The 18657-nt window shown below is 42.7% G+C and overlaps 1 protein-coding gene across 1 annotated transcript in view; it reads right to left on the bottom strand.

Annotated features, from left to right (window-relative positions):
- Positions 1–18657, bottom strand: part of THSD4 (thrombospondin type 1 domain containing 4) — a 566477-nt gene that overhangs the window by 450242 nt on the left and 97578 nt on the right. Inside the window, exon 5 of the mRNA XM_060005674.1 lies at positions 1191–1638. Within this exon, the coding sequence (XP_059861657.1) occupies positions 1191–1638 (448 nt within the window). The remainder of the gene's footprint in view (positions 1–1190; positions 1639–18657) is intronic.

Raw genomic sequence — 18657 nt, forward strand, 5'->3', positions numbered from 1 at the left:
ACACATACTAGTCAATGGGAGAATATATTCCACATTAGAAATGAATTCATTTCATTTTTAAAAAATTGCAATGGATATTCCAGAACAGGGACGGTGTCTTATCATGGACACAAGTATTTTTTTTTTAATTTATAAAGCACTTTCTTAACATCACCTCATTTGATCCTCGTAACAACTCCATGAGGTAGATAATATGACTTCTATCTTCCATGGAGCCTGGTCCGTTACAAGACAAGCAATGATGCTCAATTAAGACTTACTAGTTGACTGATGGCTTTAGGAAAATTACTTTAGGCTTTAGGAAAATTACTGCTTTACAAAAATCAATAATTCCTGAAGTCTGTCAGTGGAAGAACAAGCTGAAAAGCAATCCAGGCATTCAGAGGAATTATTAAAATCACAAATTAAGTCATTTCTATGGACTCTACAGCAGGAAATATATTTTTAATGAGGAAATTGAAGCTAATATATAACAGCTGTCCTGTTACCCAGTAACAGACTATTAAGGCAGATTAAATTATTAATGAAAAATATAGTAACTTGGAAGTTTAACCTTTAAACATTCTCATTCCTCTCTCTTTTATATAAAGTCTTTAAACTGATATTTATTTTTAAAAACACATTTGGTCATCTTATGTAGTTTCCATTTATAATTCGCTTTGCTGTGGAATCATTAGTTGTAGAATCTTCAGCAATTTTTCACTATCAGACTTTTGCACAATACAATATCCAAAGTCTTTATGCCTCGAAGAGCAGGGCGCCTCCCGGAAACTTACTGGATGATACACATGCTGGTCAAACCTCCCAAAACTCCCACATCTTTGACACCACCACTGGTTGCCCTAAATTAGCCAAACTGCACTTGACTCGCAGACCCACGAGCAAAGAAAAAATATTGTTGATATAAAGCCACTGAGAATGTGAGGGTTCTTTGCTGTATGCAGCAATAGTGATTGTCAATAAGTGATTCAAGAGGTTCTCCATAAGTTACTAAAGTAATAACCTTATAAAAAAGAAAAGTATATGGGAAGAGCACATGAAGAGAAACGAAAGGGAGGGAAGCTAAAAGGTGCATTCACGTGGCCTAAAACAACATGCCCTCTCTGCCTTCCACCATGGTTACTGCCAACCAGCAGAAAGATAAGAGTAGCAGCTGTTTCCAGGGCCACTCTCAGGCGGTGTATACTCACATTTGTGTTGCACAGCTTGTACTGCCGATAGGCCCCAATGCAGGAGATTGCTGTAGATCGGGCAGGCTGGGAGAAGCTCTGAGCTGCCCTGTGGGCCCCCAGGCCAGGGCTGCTGCTTGTTTCTGGGTTGTGGAAGAGATTTGAGGCTTCAGGGAAGCCTTGGTCATGGGTCAAAGGCAGCTGGTAGATGGAGCCCTCCGAGACTTGCAGTCCAGGACGAGGTCCACTGTCACTCTGGTACAGAGGTCCATGTCGGGGGGCCCGGTGGGCTGCAGGGTTGTAGCCATGGCTAGAGCCAGATGCCCCCTGGGACCTGGAATTCCGGGATGAGGGCCTCTGCCTCCGAAGCCTCTGTGGCAGGTGTGCAGAGTCCGTCTGCAGTGGTAAGATGTATGGGGCCTTACCATAGCCATACATGCCGGGGCCGATGGGACCTCGGGTCCTGCTCCTAAAGAGAGACACACAAGAGAGGATGTTCTGTTAACCCAGAAGCTCTGATACATGGGAGAGGGAACTGGGTAGGAACAGAAGCCTGGGAGAGAGCCTACAGTAGAACAAGGAGGTAAAAGAGGGCTTTCCAGCAGAAGGGAAGATTCTGGAGGCTGGAACAGAGGCTCTACAGAGGCTGCCATGTAGAATGAAGGTGGGAATCAACAGTGGGTGATGTGACTGGTGGAACATGAGGTTAGAACGGTAAGCTGCGGCCAGTATGTGATTTATGTCAGGGAGTTTGGGTGTTTTTGTAGGTTGTAGGGAGCCACTGAAGGTTTTTTGAGAAGAATAAAGATAGAATTGTACTTTCAGCCAGAGTAACGTACTGTTCGCTCTTTTTCAGATAATAGTTTGCGGGGGGGCGTTTCTCACTTAATTGTACCTGATATTTCAGACCCTGTTTCCATGACCATTCATGCCCAAATAGCTTTTCCAGGTAAATGGAACCTAGCTAAGCAACCAAAGACCAATGCCGTCCTGAGGCGAGACTTGCTCTGGGTCATACTCAACCCCTGATGAAATGGGAGGAGGCTGAACAATGCGAAACCCATGCGGAACGATGAGTAAATGGTCGTCTGCACATTGGTATGGACCTTTAGGTTTTGTCAAGACCAGCTGCCTTGTGAGGTTTTATGACAATCATGTAAACAGAAGTGTGCATGTAAATTTCCAACAACTGGCTTTCCAGTGGGAAAAAAGCCCTGATTTGTGCCATTTGTCCATTTCCACGGTGTAAGTACTCCCACCATGGCCAATTTCAAGCTATCGATGTGAAGACACAATCATCTCTAACAAGCAGGGAAAAAAACTCCAGCACACCACTGCATACAAATGTATTGTGAAAATACTGTTTGCAAAATACAGAGTTAGGAATGACGAAGAAATATAAAAGTGAATCAGAGAGGGTTCCCAAGATCCCAACCGTACAACTGAAAGTAACTAGAACATAACACAAGGTGGGGTAACAGCCTTGGGAGCAATACAACAAGCAATGCGTCAGGAATTCTGAGGCAAGAGAATGCCTCAGAGTTCCTCCCCCTTCTGCCTGTGGGGATCTGAGAAGGTTTCACCATCACCGGTCTGAGAGTTGGGAAGCAAGGTTCCAACACTGTGGAAGGATTTAAGTAAGACATATAACTCTTACTTATTTGTAAAATGACTGAACTGGATTAAATGACCACGAAGGTCGTTCCAGCTCTAAAATTTTATGCTTCCATAATAATTAATTCTACATTTATGTATAATTGGAAATGTGCCCAAGAGTTTCTACAGGATGGCCCCTTTAAAATAAGCACATTAAAATAGCAATCAGGGTGAAACATTAATTTCTGCCCTCACGAGGAAATTCTTGCTTCACTCTACATAACCACTGAGCGTAACATTTAACATACCACAACTAATTATTAACATCTTTATCATTAATTGCACCGTCATTCCTAGCTGATACGGTTAAGTATTAAGTTGTGCTAGTGTTTATTTTGCCTTTAGGCATTTCTCAATTAATCTTGGCAACACTAAGGACTCTATGAATGATGGGAGGATCCAGAATGTTGCTTTGAGAGATGCAATTAAGAAGTCGGTTTTAGGAGGAGCTTCAAGATGGCGGAAGAGTAAGACATGGAGATCACCTTCCTCCCCACAGATACAACAGAAATACATCTACATGTGGAACAACTCCTACAGAACACCTACTGAACATTGGCAGAAGACCTCAGATGTCCCAAAAGGCTCTTGGTGCTCTAGCCAGGAGTCAGGGCTGTGCCTCTGAGGTAGGAGAGCCAAGTTCAGGACATTGGTCCACCAGAGACCTCCCACATAATATCAAACGGCAAAAATCTCCCAGAGATCTCCATCTCAACATCAAGACCCAGATCCACTCGACGACCGGCAACCTACATTACTGGACACCCTATGCCAAACAACTAGCAAGACAGGAACACAACCCCACCCATTAGCAGAGAGGCTGCCTAAAATCATAATAAGTCCACAGACACCCCAAACACACCACCAGAGGTGGACCTGCCCGCCAGAAAGACAAAATCCAGCCCCATCGACCAGAACACAGGCACTAGTCCCCTCCACCAGGAAGCCTACACAACCCACTGAACCAACCTTAGCCACTGGGGGCAGACACCAAAAACAATGGGAACTATGAACCTGTAGCCTGCGAAAAGGAGACCCCAAACACAGTAGGTTAAGCAAAATGAGAAGACAGAAAAACACATAGCAGATGAAGGAGCAAGGTAAAAACCCACCAGACCTAACAAATGAAGAAGAAATAGGCAGTCTACCTGAAAAAAGAATTGAGAATAATGATAGTAAAGATGATCCAAAATCTTGGAAATAGAATGGAGAAAATAAAAGAAACGTTTAACAAGGACCTAGAACTAAAGAGCAAACAAACAGTGATGAACAAAACAATAAATGAAATTAAAAATTCTCTAGAAGGGATCAATAGCAGAATAACTGAGGCAGAAGAACGGATAAGTGACCTGGAAGATAAAATAGTGGAAATAACTACTGCAGAGCAGAATAAAGAAAAAAGAATGAAAAGAATTGAGGACAGTCTCAGAGACCTCAGGGACAACATTAAACGCACCAATATTTGAATTATAGGGGTCCCAGAAGAAGAAGAAAAAAAGAAAGGGACTGAGAAAATATTTGAAGAGATTATAGTTGAAAACTTCCCTAATATGGGAAAGGAAATAGTTAATCAAGTCCAGGAAGCACAGAGAGTCCCATACAGGATAAATCCAAAGAGAAACACGCCAAGACACATATTAATCAAACTATCAAAAATGAAATACAAAGAAAAAATATTAAAAGCAGACGGGGAAAAACAACAAATAACATACAAGGGAATCCCCATAAGGTTAACAGCTGATCTTTCAGCAGAAACTCTGCAAGCCAGAGGGTGTGGCAGGACATAGTTAAAGTGAGGAAAGGGAAAAACCTACAACCAAGATTACTCTACCCAGCAAGGATCTCATTCAGATTTGACAGAGAAATTAAAACCTTTACAGACAAGCAAAAGCCAAGAGAATTCAGCACCACCAAACCAGCTTTACAACAAATGCTAAAGGAACTTCTCTAGGCAGGAAACACAAGAGAAGGAAAAGACCTACAATAACAAACCCAAAAAACTTAAGAAAATGGTAATAGGAACATACATATTGATAATTACCTTAAATGTAAATGGATTAAATGCTCCAATCAAAAGACATAGATTGGCTGAATGGATATAAAAACAAGACCCATATTATCCTGCCTACAAGAGACCCACTTCAGACCTAGGGACACATACAGACTGAAAGTGAGGGGATGGAAAAAGATATTCCATGCAAGTGGAAATCAAAAGAAAGATGGAGTAGCAATTCCCATATCAGACAAAACAGACTTTAAAATAAAGACTATTACAAGATACAAGGAGGACACTACATAATGATCAAGGGATCAATCCAAGAAGATATAACAATTGTAAATATTTATGCACCCAACATAGGAGCACCTCAGTACATAAGGTAAATGCTAACAGCCATAAAAGGGGAAATCAACAGTAACCCAATCATAGTAGGGAACGTTAACACCCCACTTTCACCAATGGACAGATCATCCAAAATGAAAATAAATAAGGAAAGATAAGCTTTAAATGATACATTAAACAAGATGAACTTAATTGACATTTATAGGACATTCCACCCAGAAACAACAGAACACACTTTCTTCTCAGGTGCTCATGGAACATTCTCCACGATAGATCATATCTTGGGTCACAAATCAAGCCTTGGTAAATTTAAGAATATTGAAATGTATCAAGTATCCTTTCTGACCACAACGCTATGAGACTAGATATCAATTACAGCAAAAAATCTGTAAAAAATACAAACACATGGAGGCTAAGCAATACACTACTTAATAACCAAGAGATCACTGAAGAAATCAAAGAGGAAGTCAAAAAATACCTAGAAACAAATGACAATGAAAACACGACGACCCAAAACCTATGGGATGCAGCAAAAGCAGTTCTAAGAGAGAAGTTTATAGCAATACAATCCTACCTCAAGAAACAAGAAACATCTCAAATAAACAACATAACCATACACCTAAAGCAATTAGAGAAAGAAGAATAAAAATCCCGCAAAGTTAGCAGAAGGAAAGAAATCGTAAGGATCAGATCAGAAATAAATGAAAAAGAAATGAAGGAAACAATAGCAAAGATCAATAAAACTAAAAGCTGGTTCTTTAAGAAGATAAACAATATTGATAAACCACTAGCCAGACTCATCAAGAAAAAAAGAGAGAAGACTCAAATCAATAAAATTAGAAATGAAAAAGGAGAAGTAACAACAGACACTGCAGAAATACAAAGGTTCATGAGAGATTACTACAAGCAACTCTATGCCAATAAAATGGACAACCTGGAAGAAATGGACAAATTCTTAGAAATGCATAACCTTCCGAAACTGAATCAGGAAGAAACAGAAAATATGAACAGACCAATCACAAGCACTGATATTGAAATTGTGATTAAAAGTCTTCCAACAAACAAAAGCCCAGGACCAGATGGCTTCACAGGCGAATTCTATCAAACATTTAGAGAAGAGCTAAGACCTATCCTTCTCAAACTCTTCCAAAATATAGCAGAGGGAGGAACACTCCCAAACTCATTCTATGAGGCCACCATCACCCTCATACCAAAACCAGACAAGGATGTCATAAAGAAAGAAAACTACAGGCCAATATCACTGATGAACATAGATGCAAAAATCCTCAACAAAATCCAACAGCACATTAAATGGATCATACAACATGACCAAGTGGGGTTTATCCCAGGAATGCAAGGATTCTTCAATATACACAAATCAATCAACGTGATACACCATATTAACAAATTGAAGGAGAAAATCCATATGATCATCTCAATAGATGCAGAGAAAGCTTTCGACAAAATTCAACACCCATTTATGATAAAAACCCTGCAGAAAGTAGGCATAGAGGGGACTTGCCTCAACATAATAAAGTCCATATATGACAAACCCACAGCCAACATCATCCTCAATTGTGAAAAACTGAAACCATTTCCACTAAGATCAGGAACAAGACAAGGTTGTCCGCTCTCAGCAGTATTATTTAACATAGTTTCAAGAGTTTTAGCCACAGCAATCAGAGAAGAAAAAGAAATAAAACGAATCCAAATCGGAAGAGAAGAAGTAAAGCTGTCACTGTTTGCAGATGACATGACACTATACATAGAGAATCCTAAAGATGCTACCAGAAAACTACTAGAGCTAATCAATGAATTTGGTAAAGTAGCAGGATACAAAACTAATGCACAGAAATCTCTTGCATTCCTATACATCATTTTTCCTAACGATGAAAAATCTGAAAGTGAAATTAAGGAAACACTCCCATTTATCATTGCAACAAAAAGAATAAAATACCTAGGAATAAACCTACCTAAGGAGACAAAAGACCTGTACGCAGAAAACTGTAAGACACTGATGAAAGAAATTAAAGATGATACAAATAGATGGAGAGATATACCATGTTCTTGGATTGGAAGAATCAACATTGTGAAAATGACTACACTACCCAAAGCAATCTACAGATTCAATGCAATCCCTATCAAACTATCCCTGGCATTTTTCACAGAACTAGAACAAAAAATTTCACAATTTGTATAGAAACACAAAAGACTCCGAATGGCCAAAGCAATCTTGAGAATGAAAAATGGAGCTGGAGGAATCAACCTCTCGGACTTCACACTATACTACAAAGCTACAGTGATCAAGACAGTATGGTACTGGCACAAAAACAGAAAGATAGATCAATGGAACAGGATAGAAAGCCCAGAGATAAACCCATGCACATATGGTCACCTTATCTGTGATAAAGGAGACAAGAATATACAGTGGAGAAAAGACAGCCTCTTCAATAAGTGGTGTGGGGAAAACTGGACAGCTACATGTAAATGAATGAAATTAGAACACTCCCTAGCACCATACACAAAAATAAACTCAAAATGGATTAAAGATCTTAATGTAAGGCCAGACACTATCAAACTCTTAGAGGAAAACATAGGCAGGACACTCTATGACATAAATCACAGCAAGATCCTTTTTGACCCACCTCCTAGAGAAATGGAAATAAAAACAAACAAATGGGTCCTAATGAAACTTAAAAGCTTTTGCACAGCAAAGGAAACCATAAACAAGACAAAAAGACAACTCTCAGAATGGGAGAAAATATTTGCAAATGAAGCAACTGACAAGGATTAATCTCCAAAATTTACAAGCAGCTCATGCAGCTCAATATCAAAAAACAAACAACCCAATCCAAAAACGGGCAGAAGACCTAAATAGACATTTCTCCAAAGAAGATATACAGATTGCCAACAAACACACGAAAGAATGCTCAACATCATTAATCATTAGAGAAATGCAAATCAAAACTACAATGAGGTATCACCTCACAGCAGTCAGAATGGCCATCATCAAAAAACCTACAAACAATAAATGCTGGAGCGGGTGTGGAGACAAGGGAACCTGTTGCACTGTTGGTGGGAATGTAAATTGATAGAGCCACTATGGAGAACAGTATGGAGGTTCCTTAAAAAACTGAAAATAGAATTACCACGTGACCCAGCAATCCCACTACTGGGCATCTACCCTGAGAAAACCATAATTCAAAAAGAGTCATGTACCACAATGTTCATTGCAGCTCTATTTACAATAGCCAGGACATGGAAGCAACCTAAGGGTCCATCAACAGATGAATGGATAAAGAAGATGTGGCACAAATATACAATGGAATATTACTCAGCCATAAAAAGAAATGAAATTGAGTTATTTGTAGTGAGGTGGACGGACCTAGAGTCTGTCATACAGAGTGAAGTAAGTCAGAAAGAGAAAAACAAATACCGATTGCTAACACATATATATGGAATCTAAAAAAAAAGGTCATGAAGAACCTAGGGGCAAGATGGGAATAAAGACACAGACCTACTAGAGAATGGACCTGAGGACATGGGGAGGGGAAAGAGTAAGCTGGGACAAAGTGAGAGAGTGGCATCGACATATATACACTACCAAATGTAAAACTGATAACTGGTGGGAAGCAGCCGCATAGCACAGGGAGATCAGCTCGGTGCTCTGTGACCACCTAGAGGGGTGGGATAAGGAGGGTGGGAGGAAGGGAGACGCAAGATATGGGGATATATGTATATGTATAACTGATTCACTTTGTTATAAAGAAGAAACTAACACACTATTGTAAAGCAATTATAGTCTAATAAATGTCAAAAAAAAAGAAATGCTAGCAAAGATTCTTGCAGAAAGATAACAATCTCGAAAGAAATTAGATTAAAATTCAACAACAAAAAAGTCTTAACAAACAAATATCTATCTCTATATATAAATATATAGATATATATATATGTTGGATGTAATTTGCTTTTTTCTTCTTGTGGCAGGCCAGGTAACATGAATGAATGACATCATGAAAAAGTGAAGGAAAGAATTTCTGTGTGTGTTTGCCTTTTTTTTTTTTAAAGATCTGAAAGCCTAACAAAAATTCTAGCTTCACAGAAAGTACTGGGTGGAGTTCCCAGCTGAAGGTAATATGGAAATAAACACACATGGAGTGATGCTTCTCAAATCTGAATGTGCACAGGAATCGCCTAGGGATCGTGTTGGGAGAGTCAGATTCTGACTCAGGAGGTCTGGGGTGGGGCCCAGGATTCTGAGTTTCCCACAAGCTCCCAGGTGATGCTGGTGATGCTGGTCCACAGACCAACGACTCTGGACCAGCATCACCAGCATGACTTGAGGAACAAAGTCAAAGAACAGAATTGACATTCCAAACAAAAGAGTGAGAATTCAACAATAAAATGTATTATGCTTAATGGAGAAAGACAGTTATAAAATTGTTTTAAAAACCTCTGAGTGTGTGACATATACAAAAATCTGCTGGTCTGGGCCGGGCTGTACTGCTATAGCTCAGTGAGAGGTGCTGAACCCATTGGAAAGCAGAGGAGGCAGAGGGAGAGCCTACTACGGTTGGCTGATGACTTCTGTAAGCATCTTTCCAAAGGCTGCCCATCACCCCTGAGGGGGTAACTGATACATGTGCACCTGTATATTTTCGTACTCACACTGCCTTGTGGGAGGCTCTGCCTAAACCAGAGAACCATTCAAAACCCACCCGAACAGCAGCACCATCGGAAAGAGGATGAGTCAGAAACACATGGCCAGTTAATTCTGATAAACGGACTACAGAGAAGGAGCAGCCAGTTAGGGTGTGCTTGTGAGAGAGATGATTTCTGAATCTTTGACTCAGAACACTTGGACAAGCCGCAGATTCATCCCCACTTGGCCAGGAGAATGTGTGTTTTCCTTACAGCCGGCTGGTCAGAGCTAATCATCCTGATGGTTCAGAATGGCCTCTTCCCCACCAGGACAGAGTCCATCTGGCCACTTGCAAGGGAGCCGGCATGAACTGGGTAGATTTATGCGGAGTTGGGATAATAAGCACAGATGTGGCCGAGAGGATCTGTGTAGCCAGTTAACCCTTCCAGGGGTGCTCGCGGTAGGTGCCCTGCGGGCTGTTAGGTTGATTAGTTCTGCTTAGTCTCCCCGTAACCCATCTCTGGGATTTTACTTGGGATATCCCATTTGTCAAAGTTCTAGCTAATTTTGGAAAGTTAGGTCTTGAGAAAGAAATGGAAAAGGCCTGGGTTTGAAGTCAAGGACATGGATGTTTGTAAAGCATAGTGGTTAGACTTGGACTCTGAAACCAGGTTTCCTGAGTCTGAATCCCAGCTCTGCCACCTGGTAATTGTGAAATTTGGGTCAGTCACTAGGCTTTTTTTTTTTTTTTTGGCTGTACGCGGGCCTCTCACTGCTGTGGCCTCTCCCGTTGCGGAGCACAGGCTCTGGATGCTCAGGCTCAGCGGCCATGGCTCACAGGCCCAGCCGCTCTGCGGCACATGGGATTCTCCCGGACCGGGACACGAACCAGCACCCCCTAGCATTAGCAGGCGGACTCCCAACCACTGCGCCACCAGGGAAGCCCCAGTCACTAGGCTTTTTGAAGCACTTAGGATGCAACATTTAAGGAGACACTCACTCTCAGGGTTGTGATGTCTCCTTAAATGTTGCATCTCAGGTCCAGTCCTGGCCCTGCATGCATTTATAAATAAAGATGATAATAGTGACTTCCTTCCAGGTTGTTGTAAAACATAAACGACTTAAGAGCAAAGGACTTAAATAATGCCTTGCACAGAGCACACTTCATATACGTATTTGCTCTTTTTTTAAAAAGTTCAAGCTTGGCCATTTACTAGCTCCACAAACTCTGGCAAAAAAATGTACCCTCAATTTTCTTACCTATTAAATGAGTTACACCCACTAGGATGGCTATAATAAAAGGAACAAATAATAACAAGTGTTGGGAGAGGATGCAGAGAAACTGGAACCCTCATGCATTCCTGGTGGGAACGTAAAATAGTGCAGTCACTTTGGAAAACTATCTGGAAGTTGCTCAAAAAGTTACATGCAGTATTTCCGTGTGACCCAGCAATTCCAATCCTAGGTGTATACCCAAGAGAAGTGGAAACATATGTCCAAGCAAAGACTTGTACATGAACGTTCATAACAGCTTTGTTCGTAATAGCCGCAAGATGGAAACCACCCAAATGCCTATCACCTGATGATTGGATAAACAAAACAGAGCATATCCATACACTGGATTACTACTCAGCCGTAAAAGAGATGAAGTACTGATATATATTACAATACTGATGAACCTCAACACTATTCTGAGTGAAAAGAGCCAGATACAAAAGGCTACGTATTGCATGATTCCATTTATATGAAATGTCCAGAAACAGCAAATTCATAGAGACAGAAAGCAGATTAGCGCTTACCAGGGGCTGGGGGGGGGGGGGAGGGGAGAACAGGCAGTGACTGCTAAAGGGTACGGGTTTCTTTTTGGGGTGATGGAAATGTTCTGTAATTAGATAGTGGTGATGGTTGCACAACCTTGCGAATATGCTAAAAACCACTGAATTATACACTCTAGATGGTGAATTTTATGGTACATTAATTATATCAATAAAGCTGTTATTTTTTTAAAATGGGAGCATGAATAATTCCCATCTTATCTACTTACAGTGATGTTGTAAAGGTCAAATTGAGGTTACCAACAGGAATGCATTTTTCAAATCTGAAAGCAGTTTGATCATTCATTTTCCATCATTTGTTTCAACAACCTTTAACAAACTTTTATTGATCTATGAGCATATCATGTGTGATAGTTTTTCCCGCTCATTCACATTCCCAAGCCTGACGACATTAGTAAGTGCAGAGCCTCCCTCCCCCACAATGACAAGAACAAGGCAGTAAGTGTTCTGACAGCAGGTTCCGGTCCCAGTTCTTCCAATGACCTACTATGGATGTCTGGGGAAATTGTTGTTTCTTGAGAAAATGGCTGCAAATAGCATTTTGGAAAGGGTAAGAAGCACATAAAACACTTTTCTTACAACAGGCTGGCTACCATCCAGGGGCTCATTACGTGTGATGCTGTGCAGCTTGGTGATGTTAATCCTGACCAGTCAGTGTGATGATTCCAGCAAAGACACCACATCTAGCCTCCCTCTTCCCAGCTCTATACACAAACCCTGCAGTGTGTCACCTACAAACTGACAACACCCACGTGTCTACTGCCTGCCCAGACCCCTCTTTTGCGCATCAATCCCATGGACCCGACTAACCTCTAGACTAGCACTGCTTCTCATCTGTGAGGTGCGTGCAAGTCACCTGGGGATCTTGTCAAACTACAGCTTCTGATTCAGGAGGTCGGGGGGTGGGGGTCTGATTCTGCATTTGTAACCATCTCCCAGAGGACACTGATGCTGTGGGTCCTCGGACTACACTTTAACTGCTCTACCTAGACATCCCCCCAGACATCTCAACACATTCAAGCCCAAATTCATCATCTTCACCCACGACACAAAAGGGTTCTCTTTCTAGTTCTTCCTATACTCTCCTTCTCAGTAGTCCTCAAGCTTGAACAAGCATCAGAATCACCTGCAAGTCTTATCTAAACAGACCAGTGAACCCCACCTGCAAAGAGTCTGATTCAGGAGATTTGGGGTAGGGTCTGAGAATCTGCATTTCTTACAAGTTCCCAAGGGATGCTGTTGGTCTGTGGGCCACACTGCTCTGTTTCACTCCCAAGTACCACACCATACCCTGAAGCCGGCTGGCTCTTCTGTTCTCCTCACCCCTGTATATTAAGTTCAAACATCGTGGCTCAGTCACCCAGCCTGCACCACATGGCTCGTCACACCCTGGGTACTGCGTGGACCACCCACACTACACTTCTTGGAGTTTCCCAACAGAACAACCCAATTTATTTCTCCATATGCTCTGGCTATGCTGTTTCCTCCTCCAGGCTGCCTTCCCCACCACCATTTTCTACAACTATCTGTTCGCTCTTTAGGACTTAGCTGAAGCATTAATTCCCCCATGAAGCTTTTCCTGGTCCGAACCCCAGCTCAACCCTTCACTCCATTGCATCCATGTCCTTCCCTTTTGTCCTTCCACTGGACCCCATGTAATTGTCACAGCACAACAACCTTTTATTATGCCGATTTCTTTAGTCTGCCTTAGTTTACCAGATTGTAGGCTCCTTCAGAGCAGGGGGTATGTCTTACTTGTCTTATATCCTTAGAACCTAGTACAACGGCCCGCATAGAGTATGTGTTCAATAACTGTTGAAAAACTGAAATAACAAATGAAGGAATGGCTCAAACCATGATTGCCAAAGGAAGGAAAATCTCCCCTTCCCCTTACTCTCTGTGTTTAATTTCCAATACATGAATTATCCCTCTATGTAGCAATAAAAGTCCCATCTATTGGGTGAGATCGTAACTGTTGTTCCACTGAATTTTTTTTAAATGTGGCTGTTTACGGATGTGGGGAGGATCTTAAGAAGCCAACGCAGAAATTCCCCAGTCGGAACTCTCCTTAAAGGTTTTGTCTGCTGTATACACAACGTCACAAAGAGAATACAGGTCACAAAACTTAATACTTAAATATGCAGACATTTCAATTGGACACAAAATACCCACTTATAAAGAAGCTGTAATCCCCAAAGACTGAAGGGACAGAAATAGTTAGGGGAGAGAATATTCTTCTGAAATGTCACTGTCAATAACTGAAAAGTCATACACTCCCAGAAGATTTTAGATCAACAAAGGCCATCACCAGCCTTGTGCCCAGCTTCTCTGGAGTCTGGATGTGCTTGGGCAACATAGCCTAGGTAAGGAATAGCACTGGTTCTGTGACATCCAATCCAGTATTTACAGTGATGACAAACACCCAGTGCGTATTCCCAGGTTGTCTACAGCATCCCCATCCATGAGGTACCCAAGTCAGGGTCAGGACCCTCATGCCCTTTTGACTTCTCTTTCCACCAGATTTGTTTTCGTAAACACAGCCCTTGGTCATTACCCTCTGTTTCAAAAAACACTCATGGCTCATCTCTGCCTAGAAAATAAAGTCCAAACATAGACGGTTTTAAGGCACGTTTGGTTTGATGCCACGTTAAGTCCTTCATCATCTGGTCTCAGTCTCTCTTCCCAAATTCAACTCCAGTCTTCATCCTCTCCCCCGTCTCCTGCCGCCAACCCTACACTTCCCAGGCATAAAGGATCACTCAACATTTCCCAAACACACTGAGCTCTTGTGCCTCTAAGGGCCGGCCTGGAATTCTACTCTACCTACCGACTTCTGAACTGGTACAGCCTTCCAGGCCCAAAATAAACATCAGCGCCTGTATGCTTCCCCCAAGTGGTCCCCACACAGTTAGTGCTCTCTGCAGTCTGCACACCCCTCTGCCAATGGCATTAACACTGTATCTTGGTAACGTTGGTAAGTAAAAGGTCTGGCTTCCCCACAAGTTTTCTAGTCTTTGGGGACAGGTCTTGTCAGTCTCTTATTCCTGTGTGTGTAATCCGTGAAATTAGCAGCGGGTCTGACCCAGAAGCACTCTGTGAATGTTGAAATGGCACCTGTTAGAGACCACAGCTTAATTGCTCAGCATTTCTTACCAGTGGGTCAGTAAAGGTTACCTCTATGCATCAATCAGTAGAGATATAAAGGCTCTAAGTTCCAATAAGCGAGAAGTCAAGGCATCCCCACACTTCTGGGTGGGAAGCAAAGGGAGCTGGTGAAATTAAAAATCAGTAGCCAGTGGCCACCTAGAGAGACCTTAATGCTCAAATTCGAGGGGAGGGAGAATGGAAGGGAACAGCAGCTGAAGAACAGAAACCTGCGTTCACCAGGGGGCCTCGTGATCCAAGGCGAGCTGGAGGGAAAGGAATCTGCAGCTCAAAGCTGGAACGAGAGCCCTGTGTTCCGAACACTTGCCCTGTTCCATTGTGATCACCTGCCAAAGGGAGAGAGGATAGAATGTGCTAAGTTCAAAGAGGCTGTGAGCAAATGGTTTAGGTTGAGTGCATATGTCTTCTTAGAAGTTCAGAAGACTGAAAGTCCTGCCAGAGCTGTTCCAGGCAATAAATTCTCTGGTGTCTGCAGAAGATAAGAGGCAAAAATCTGACCACTTAGGGAAATAAAAATTAAGATGAGGAAAACAAAAGCTTTCTTGATTGTCTGTCGACCGGGTGGTACACACTGTCACACGCATTAGCTGGTTTAACCACATCTGCTCCCCGGAAAGTATTCAAGGTCTGGATCTCAAGACCAGCGTAACAATCAGCTGATAGGTTTGCTCTGAACCTCCAGGGAAGAAGGATCTCAAAGGCTTATACATGGTTGAGGGTGGGGGGGAGAGGCAGGAGGGAGAGAGGGAGGAAGGACACAGGGGCAAGTGACGAATGATTCAAGAGGCAAGCAATCTAGCGAAGAAAGCAGAAAGGAGAGACTCTGAGTTTAAAAGGCCCTCTTTGCACCAGGAAGCCAAGCCTCAACACCCTACCCTCAGTGACCCAACCCAACCGCTGGCCTCCCAGAAGGCAAGGACCATAGCGCTGTCCCCACACACACCCCCAAATATAAAACAGCCTTCAGAACAGACCCAGTTCTTCTGGGACAAGGATCCCAGGAGATGAATTAGACTTTGATGTAGACCTCGCCATCAGGCTGCCTCCCCTTGTCTAAAGGATGGTGTCTGAAAGCCAGCCGAGTATCCCTAAGAACAAGTCACCACAGTGCTCACGGGTGCCACTGCGCATCTGAGTGACCCTGGGTTTCCAGGGCTGATCTTCAGGTGCCTTGTGCGGTGTGGGCCCCAAGGGGTGGAATAAGGGCCATTGGGGGGGTGTTGATGAAATAATGAAGGTAAAGGGCCTAGCCTTTGTGGATGCTCCAGAATTGTGGTTACCATGACAGCTGCACTGTCCCCAAGGAGAGAGACACACAGCCTGCCACCTTGACACAGAAGGTCACTGCAGAGGCAGACAGCCAAACGGGGGCTGAGAGGTACGGCGCTGGCTTTGCACGAAAGAACAGTAAATGCATTCATTTCTCCAGCGTAACTGAGAGGAGACCCCTTGGGAATCAAACCTGTTGCTGGTGTGTGTTGTGATCTGAACCTGAGCGGCCCTGCATTACTCAGGGGCTTAGGGGAAACCAAATGAGACTGGAGTGGGGCAAGGTGCCTGGCCAGGCAGGTGCCAAGCAAACGTGAGCTCCTAACCCCTCTCCCCTGGGGACTCTCAAACAGTGCTCTCTGCCCCAGAGGCTGAGCCTCCAGCAGGTTGAAGCAAACTGAAGAACTATTTTCCGTAAGTTCTGCTGAATTTATTAATGCAACAGTAATAATGATGATAATGCAACTTACATTTCTTGAGCATCTTTTATGTGAAAGGCCCATGGAGGAAGCAATGGTATTTCTCTCATATTCTGAATGTCTCCCCAATCTGAGCTTCTACACATACCACTTTCTGTGTACCCACTTGCCATATATCACTTCATTTTTTCTTTATTATAAATACGAAATATTTCAATTATAACGGTCGGGTGTGAAAAATGATGCATAACTTTCTTCTTTGTGTTAGAGGAAGTTTTTTAGGTACAAGTCTGTCACCCTCAGTTAATTGAAGGAAAAAGGGATTTGTCCTAGATGTTACTCCATCCCCCAAAATGGCACTGTGTACTTAAATAAATTCAGTATTCAGATCACAGTAATTTATTGAACACCTGCCAAATGTTTTATGCATGTTATCCATTTAACCCTGCGAACAGTAAAGTGGGTCATTATTCCTATTTTATACCTAAGGAAACCGAGTCTAAAAAATATTAAACAACCTTCCAAGCTAGAAAGTCTCTGTGAATGTATATAACTGGGATATTAACAAATGTTACTGAATGAATAAATGGTAAAAGCTCTTAAGGAGCTTAAACAGCTGCAGTGGGAGCACAGCTTATAAATAACAAATGCCACTCACGAAGGATTACAGGGAAGGACTGTTTGGAATGAGCATTTATTGGAAAATAGGGTGGGGGAAATTAGTTTCCCTCCAAATCCAGAAAGAAAACATTTTCAGCACTAGCCCATGTGTTCTAATCACCAAGGAAAAGGAAATCTTAGCTAACTGCTGCTGGATCCACAAGGCCCACGGAGGACTAAATGCTTTTATAAGAAAAAGATTCATGAGGGAAAAAAGAAAATAATGCATGCCTGGAAGTCAGACTGCAAAGAGGAAAAGGAAGTTCCTGGGGCAAGGTCTGATCTTGACCTAGGCCTGACGTAGGGGGCATTTAGCCAAGAAATAAGTCTAGGGGACAGGAAGAGAGAAGAACACAGTGATTAAAAGCAGAGGCTTAGAGCCAAGCTCTGGTTCAAATCCCTGTTCTACAGCCTACTAGCTCTGGGCCCCAAGGCTCATCACTTCATCTAAGTGCAACGTTCTTCTCGTATCAAAAAAAAAAAAAAAAAAAGGATAATAGGGATTACTTTACGCGTGAAGAGTTCTTAGAGGTTTAGCTCAAAGCCTTCAACATGGTGCATTAGTTTCCTGTAGCTGCCGTACAGACTACCACCAACTTGGTGGCTTAAAACGGCAGAAATTTATTCTCTCATGGTTCTGAAGGCCAGAAGTTCAAAATCAGTATCAATGGACTGAAATGAAGTTGTTGTCAGGGCTGTGCTCCCTCAGGAGGCTCTAGGGGAGACTCTTATTTTCTTGCCTCTTCCAGCTTCTGGTGGCTGCCAGCATTCCTTGGCTTGTGGCCCCGTCACTCCAATTTTCAAGAACAGCAGCTTCAAATCTCTCTCTCTTCTGTCTTCATATCCCCTTCTCCTCTGTGTGTCTGGATGTCACATCCCTCTCTGCCTGTCTCTTATAATGACACTCATGGTTGCATTTAGGGCCTACACCTGTATAATGTAGGATAATCTCCCCATCTCAAGATCCTTCATTACATCTGCAAAGTCTTTTTTTTTTTTTTTTGGGTAAGTTAGCATTTTCAGGCTCCAGGGAACAGGACTTGATACCTTTGGGTGGGTGGTGGGGGGTTTGTCACTCAGCCTGTTACACACAGTAAACCCTCAATAAACATCGGTTGTGGTTGCCCTTGTTACTCTTAACAGAGATGAGCTAAAAGAACGCTATGCCCAGGAAAGGGTCTATGGATGGATGAGAAAGTGAGGACTCAAAAAGCCCTTGAGGGGCTGTTAGTACTTCGCCATGAAAACCAACAGTGAGGCCACAGCTTTTGTACCCCAAACTCTTTCCCTGGTAAATTACCTGGAACCACATTATAGGCTCGGAGTAGGAAGAGTGGGGAGGCTGCGGTCAGGCGACACTGCACTCAGATCCACTCCGCCCCTTCCAGGAGCAGGACGCTGGGGATTTTTCTACCTCAGCTCAGTGATCTCAACTGCAACATGGGGCTGCTTAAGGCTCAAATACATATGCGACTGATGTGGCGCACAGTAGGTGCTATAA

This window comes from Delphinus delphis, chromosome 2 (assembly GCF_949987515.2).
Source record: "Delphinus delphis chromosome 2, mDelDel1.2, whole genome shotgun sequence".
NCBI classification, from domain to species: Eukaryota; Metazoa; Chordata; class Mammalia; order Artiodactyla; family Delphinidae; genus Delphinus; species Delphinus delphis.